A 7,500-nucleotide genomic window follows, 5' to 3' on the forward strand; every position below is an offset into this window, starting at 1 on the left:
TACCTACGCGTTCACCAAACTCTGTCCATTCATTCAACAAAGTGCCTCATCCATCTTATTTGATTCATGATTACTCTGCCATCATAAACACCACAATAGGTGTGATTTGGGCCAGTATTTTTTGCCCTTTACTGAGTCATCAGTGTTTCATCCTGTGTGACCATGTGTACAACCACTGCTCTGCTGCTCTGTCCCATCCACAGAGTATTGAGTGTTCTGAGGGAACATTCACACAAACCCTGGTGGTTGTCCACCAGCCACGGGAACCAGCAGAGACCTCACAAAGAGATATTACAATGATCTTTTAGTGACGATATGATATTTGTTTAGTTTTTTATGCCAATGACATTCTGTAAATATTGTGACTCGATTTAAAGTTTATTGTGCAATTTTATATTAATATAATAATTTTGTTTGGTTTAACGTGTTTACCACTGAAGATCGGATTCTAAAGGTCTTTCGGTGTCCACCATTGTTTTTTAAGTAAACTGTTCCAAACAGAGCAGAACATTTTTAATACCTATGGATTTGAGGTGAAACCCTTTAAACTGCTTCCACTAACATAACAATCACGTTTCTAAAGGTTTTAGTTTTATCTTGCGATACAAGTATTGCCAAAGCCAAGAGTTTGAAGGATCCTTGATGGATTTATCTAATCGGTTCCGATCAGGAAAAGATTGTTATATATTTCACATTAAATAGACGTTTATTTCATAATGATTAGTTTTTTAATAAGACAAAGCACTGAGCTGCCAACACTGTAGCAGGGGTCACATAAAGTGTGTCTTAGTGCCTCATCAAACACAAAATGAAAGGCTTAACTTTGCAGACCAGATCATTTTTGGTACATTTTATTATGCTCTAAATCCCACTTCACCCCAAGTTGTACCACACATTTACACACCTTTTATTGTCAGTTATTTCACAGGCTGAATATCCATTCAGCAGCATAGGCCTCTTGCCTCTTGACACCCACACAGCACCCATAGCAACATGGCGTTTCCTAGTAACCACATTTATGTAATACGTAAAGAAATTGAAGGTAGGGCAGGAATTAACAAAGTCTAGCTCGAGCTTTGCATGAATCCATCCCGGATGGAATGTGAGGGAGTGCCAGGGTCTGTGTTCACATTCCAAACTTCTTCTAGATCTTTTTCTGTTCCCTGAATGGTCGACAACGTGGTAAACACATTGCTCCTGTGTTATACTGTCAACTTTGATGTTGACTCTTTGAAGGCCTCAGTTATTTAACAGGATGGGTCCTGTATGATATACACAACCCTCATATATTGACTATATATATATATATATACATATAGTGTGTCCACACTTTAACAATACTTTAACAATACAGACAATTTGCAAAAATGTCATGATTGTGTTGATATTGGCGTATTAACTTCAGTCACTTACCACCCAGCAAATCAGGCAGTGGGGTGGAAACTGGGGAAACTCATTCACAGAGATTGAATCCCTAGAAGTGTTGGGCCTTTTGAGGATTCAAATATATATACTTCAGTGGGGTTCAGAGTCCTTGAAAATCACGGTTATCATAGAAGTTAATTTCACTCACTATCCTACAAAGGACATGCTGGCCAATCATTTATATCAGAAGATGTTGATAGAAGTATTAAGGCAATTGTGTCCAAAAAAGAGTGTCCTTATCCTTGTGATAAACCAAACATTAATAAAAAAAAGAAAAGCATGAAATGTGGTCTAGTTTAGGATACAAAATGATTTGTTTAGTTGTAAATAAATCGGAACTAGATCCATCCTGCTAACATAAACGTCTATTTTGAGTCCTCTTACATAGCGTCGATAATTAGCGTTATGCTCCCTGTTTCCTGCCCCTTCCTCTCTGATTCACACTGCCCGGGTCCCTTGGAGCCGTGATGATGAGGTGGGTTATGTCACCCATGGCCTCCGTTGGCCACCGTCCTCATACATTAACCAATCACAATGTACGGTGGCTGGGGCGTAGCCCAATGGCCCTCCACTGCCCGCGTCTTCATTCATGATAAATATACTCTATTGTTGCCATGGCCGGGGGGGGGGGGTACCTTACGGCCGCCAGCCCCCCCACTCAAGAGATTCCACTCATAAACACACAGACGTTGTGAGAGCGGGTTCTTGGTGTGGTCTCCTCTGAAGCAGCCCGGGCGCTCGTGCCAACCGCTCCGCCCCTTTGTGCTGCCAGCCCTCGCCGCGGGGCCCCGGGGGAAGGAGTGGGGGCCCGTGGACCGCTTCCTGCCCCCACCAGGGCCCACGGTGCCAGCCCGCCCAGGAATGAGATCACTGCTGGCTGGAGGTGGCAGGATGAGCCGTGTGCTCCTCTGCCACGCCGGTCGCCACTCCTACTCCACTGTGTGGGCACCGGCACTCTGCAACACATGCACTTCTCTCACACACACACGCACACACACACACACACACACACACACACACACACACACACACACGCACACATGGGCGCTGATCATAGGCACAGAAACAGGCATGCCCACGCACACACACAAACCACACCCGGTCACTGATCATAGGCACACACACGCACGCCCACGCACACACACACACTCACACTCACGGTCGCTGATCAAAGGCACGCACACACGCATGCCCAAGCATATACACACACACACACACACACACACACACACGCACGCACGCACACACACACACACACACACACACACACACAGACACACATACTCTCCCGGTTGCTATCATAGGTATGCAGACAAGCATGTCCATCATAATCATGATCATGATGATAGACAAACACAGATCATACACACAAATACACACCCATAGCCATACACACGCCTTAGTAACTCTTTGACAGTGAATCAGTTATCTGTGTGCCACCAGGACATGCCAAGTGAGGGCTCCCATTGTTTGTTCCTGTTTAACCCCCGTAATCTCTCCATCTCTCCATCTCTTCCTCTCTCTCTCTCTCTGACTCTCTCTGACACCCCTCCATCCACCCACACACCCACACACACACATCCACCCCCCACACACACACACCTAGACACACACCTAGACACCCACACATTCAGCTACTATACCAGTTATGCATGTTTTTCTCTGCATTCTGAAAAATGGAATTCATACATAAATTCCCTCCATATTACAGGCTGTGGTTTTGAAGCAAATGCTTTCAGTTCCATGGTAATATTTTGCCTCACAGTTGTTATTATAACAGCTGTGCTCTATTTGATATATTGTTGTTCCTTATTATAAACAGATGTATTAGTATGTGGAAGGTGGTATTGCAGGTTCAGTCGTCCATGAGCTCACAAAACAGCCAAATTGTTTTCAGCTTGGAATTCTATTCCTGGCCTGCTCTCTGGTGGAATTAGTGTATACTACTGCCCTCTGGTGGCTCAACACAAAACTGCCTGCCTTCATTACGTAAAAGTGTATGTGTTTGTGTGCGTGTATGTGCGCGTGTGTGTGTTTGCGCATGCGCTTGTGTGTGTGTGTGTGTGTGTGTTTGTGTGTGTGTGTGTGTGTGTGTGTGTGTGTGTGTGTGTGTGTGTGTGTGTGTGTGTGTGTGTGTGTGTGTGTGTGTGTGTGTGTGTGTATGTGTGTGTGTGTGTGTGCCTGCCTGCTTGTGTGTCATCACTCGGGACGGAGGGGAGGAGTGTGTATGTTTGTGTAGTAGTAGTGTATTTGTGGGTATCAGTGGGCGGAGTGAAAACGGCAGTGGACTGTAAAATAAGGGCTTTCCCCTCTCGCTCCATTCTACCCTGCTGCTCTTCCTGTCCCCCCCCCCCGTCCCCCCTCCCCTCTGCTCCACACCTCACAATGTGTGCAGCGGGAGAATCACTAGTTGGAGGAAAGGCAATCTAGAGGACATTCAGTCACGTGAGGCTCCTTCACATACAGGCATACTCCCTGTATTCCCTTTCGATGCGGCTTTCACTGTCATCCTCTTCCCCTCACGTTGAGCTTGATGAGTATCCCCGGTATAGATCTTAGTCTTGGGTTGTGATTAAGTCTTTGGGTTCAGCGTGTCATCAATCCATTTAATCAGTGGTCGTTTCCTGACAGTGCATTACTGATGTGGCCCATTGCATGGCGTTGTGAAGCTCTTGTGATGGTGGACCTCCACTGGGACTGCTTACGTTTCTGTAAAGACATATGGTTTGAGCTTGAGCCAAGTGGTCAAAGAAGCTCCCAAAACCTGCGAGGGATGTCTCCTTGAAAAACGAACAAGATGGCAAGATTGAGTAGGGACAATATCGTAAATAAATGGGGATACGAAATGTGGAAATGTATACTGTTTTAATTTGGTTCAAATCTTTGAAAAAAAAAACAAGCACATCAACATGAATGACACTCAAAATGTGTGTGACTGGCAGCTCCGTGCCTCATGTTGCGGAGGAACGGGACGGCATGCTGGCTTCTGATCGGAGTGGTTATTGTCTCGCGTCTATCTTCACAAAGATCAACTTTAACTTCAAGTTTGACTGTCGGATGAAGCAGTGTGCGTTATAAATGAGAGGTGATAACCGATATGCGTGCTGACAGGAATACAAGTGTTTATGGATGAGACAACGTTAGGGTCGACCCCTAACTTCACACATTTTTGCTCATACAAAAAATGAAAAAAGTATTTTGCTATTACGTGTATTAAACCACAGAACAATGTTTTCAGACGGATGCACAGTATTAACCTCAAAAACAAACGATACAACAGCAATTAAACAGTGACACGAAATAAAACGTATATCCTCAGAGATAGGGAAGATAAGAAATAGACAAAAATACAATTTGAGAACAAGAGGTTCCCGGCTGAGCTAGCTGTTATCCGACATGGACGGGGGAAACGCCATTAGACCTTCTTCATGTTTCCCACCTGTTTGCGCTGTGGGTCAGACAACGGTTACGTAAAAGGCTGCGGGTGTGTTCCACCAAGAGAACCAGGCGCCGCTGGAGAACACGGAGGACGTAGAACCTCTTCATCATCTGGTCCTCCCAAACCGGCCTGCTCTGTAAACCTGCTCCATGTTCCACATCTCTCCATCTTCATCATCATCATCATCGTTCATCGTTTATTTCTGCCTTTTCGTTCTTCTTCCCACCTCCTTCACCACCACCACCACCACAACCACCACACACTGCCATGATGGACGGAAGGGAGTGGGAGGGAGTGGGCGGAGGGCTGGGGGAGTCCTCCAGCTCTGCCCCCCTCCCTCTAGAAGGTGTGGGGCCCCACGTAGACGGAGAGCCGCAGGACAGAGCTGGTCTGGTAGCTGAGCAGCGGGTTGACGGACAGCATCTCCAGGTCCAGGGTGTACTCCTTGGGGCCCGTGACGGCGCGCGCCAGCACCAGCATGGCGCTGATGTTGTTGATTTGCTGCAACGACAAGAGACGCAAGCGAGATAACGTCTTGAGCTTTTATTTTGAAAAGCCCAGGGGGGAATGTTTGCTCCTAGCGGCCCACCTGGTGATTACCATGGAGCTTTTTGGTCACTTTGGTCTGGGATTGAAGTCACGGTTAACCAATGTTTTGGAGCTATAACGGCCTGAACGGCCGCACCGTTATTATGTGTTTTGGGGTCTGGAGGAACTATATTGAGATATTGATATAGACAGTGTTGTAAACTAGAAACCATATTTTGTGAACATAACGTTGACAAATGGCTGGTAGGGAGATAGAGAAAGTCACCCGACAACTAGAACTAGAGGGTGGCAGGTTCAGTTAGTGTGTGTGTGTGTGTGTGTGTGTGTGTGTGTGTGTGTGTGTGTGTGTGTGTGTGTGTGTGTGTGTGTGTGTGTGTGTGTGTGTGTGTGTGTGTGTGTGTGTGTGATTGTAGGTGTATCTCAAAATAACATGCAATTGTCTTTGAGTGGCTTGAAAACAACTCTATAAATACAATCCAATAACCAACTGTTGCTTTGTGTGACCTTAACAAAAATGTCAACCCGTCACAGCCTCCCTGTTTATCATTTATTTTATATCTGTTAAAACTTGTATTGTATTTTGTATTTTATGTTATGCTATTTTTATTCTATTGTGTTTTATATCAATTTTAAGCACAGAGATTCAGAGTATGTCGCTCAAACGTTTCAGCGCACATCCTGTATGAGTATGTGAAAAATAAAGAACTTTGAATCTTTGAATTTTAGCTCTGCCGCCCCCGCCCAGCGCTCACCCTGATGTAGAAGTCGGAGTTGTCGTCCCCGGAGCGGATGCGGAAGGTGTTGTAGGCGCCTGACGACAGGCTGGTGGCCTGGATCTGGAAGATGTCCGAGGGCACGGAGCGCTCCGAGGTGATGCTCATGTAGCGGTTGACGATGGAATATGGCAGGTCACGGCACGCCGGTTTTGTCGCGGGGCAGATGCAACGACTTGACGCCACGGCAACGGAAACAGAGGGGTGAAGGGTCATACAGTGTGTGCGGAGGTATCTGTGGTGATATGATTACGCCACCAACAGAAGTGTTCTGGGTTGATAGCACAAGGTCCAACTCAGCAAAAATACAAATAAAATGTATTTTTTTTGTGGAAGTTGTGTAATAAACAGATACATCTATCGATATTCATATTTAATATTCATATTTAGGTTCTATGTATAATGTTTATTTGTTTTGCTTTAAAAAAAAATATGCAGGAAAAAAAGTGATCTTAAATTGTCCAGCAGAGGGCATGGTGGACAAGAAAAATATGGATAAAAACAATATTGACAGTGAAAATTGTTTTTTCTAATATCTTGGCGCCTCATAAATAACATGTATCTTTGAATCAATAACAGAGATCAACACCTGCAACTAATTACACACTTATTTCATAATTACCTTCGCTTTCCAAATGTCCCGAAATTGGACGAACAAACGGAAAAAGTAATTGCTGTAATCGTGTAATCCAAGCCATGCGAGCGATTAAAATTTCCTTCACGGCCTGCAATTATTTTGTCATAATAGCAAAAAGGTGTTTTTGTGTGCGTTTGTCTTTTCAACAGTTTGGACCCAGCTGTCTAGCACGGTGGGGCGTGTCGTAAACGCAGTGCTTCACTCACTTGTCCGACAGTTGCACGTACGGCTCCTGGCATCGGTTGGTGTCCACGCACTGGTAGCGCCCGTGGATGTTGACGCACATCTGCGACTCGGTGCACTGGTGCTCACCCGTCTCACACTCGTTCACATCTGGATAGAAGGAGAAGAGAGTGCATGAGGTGTCCTCATGTAGAGAGTGTGTTTGTGTGTGTGGGGGGGGGGGGGGGTCGTTGTTTGGGGACTCGGAGCAGGGGCCGGGAGTCCTTGCGTAAGGTTGGGGGTTGGGGGTTATGTATTTGTGTTTGTATGTGGTAGAGGGGGATCTTGCCGTGCAGTAGTGAAGGGACGGTTCTTCTTTGCATGATGAAGTGAGGTTGGGGGGGTCTTTGGGTTCAGTTGGTGGGGCCTTTTCCTGTGGTTGGGGGTCTTTGCTTGGGGGTTAGGGTCTTTGCGTGTGTTTGGGGGGGACTTTGCTTGGGGTTGGGAGTCTTTGT

The 7,500-nt window shown here is 45.9% G+C and overlaps 2 protein-coding genes across 3 annotated transcripts in view; both read right to left on the bottom strand.

The window, feature by feature from the left end:
• The window catches only part of tmem265 (transmembrane protein 265), a gene marked incomplete at its 3' end in the record, with an annotated part of 40,555 nt that overhangs the window by 31,652 nt on the left and 1,403 nt on the right, over nt 1-7,500 (bottom strand). The gene's annotated exons all lie outside the window — the stretch shown is intronic.
• Nucleotides 4,280-7,500, bottom strand: part of efemp2a (EGF containing fibulin extracellular matrix protein 2a) — an 11,487-nt gene continuing 8,266 nt past the window's right edge. For both annotated transcript variants that reach the window (XM_079745108.1, XM_079745109.1), the window contains exons 9-11: nt 7,030-7,156; nt 6,166-6,361; nt 4,280-5,365 (exon numbers count right to left, since the gene is read on the bottom strand). In XM_079745108.1, the coding sequence (XP_079601234.1) occupies nt 5,204-5,365; nt 6,166-6,361; nt 7,030-7,156 (485 nt within the window). In that variant the 3' untranslated portion in view covers nt 4,280-5,203. The remainder of the gene's footprint in view (nt 5,366-6,165; nt 6,362-7,029; nt 7,157-7,500) is intronic.

This window comes from Pollachius pollachius (genome assembly GCF_949987615.1).
Source record: "Pollachius pollachius genome assembly, chromosome: 10".
NCBI lineage: Eukaryota > Metazoa > Chordata > Actinopteri > Gadiformes > Gadidae > Pollachius > Pollachius pollachius.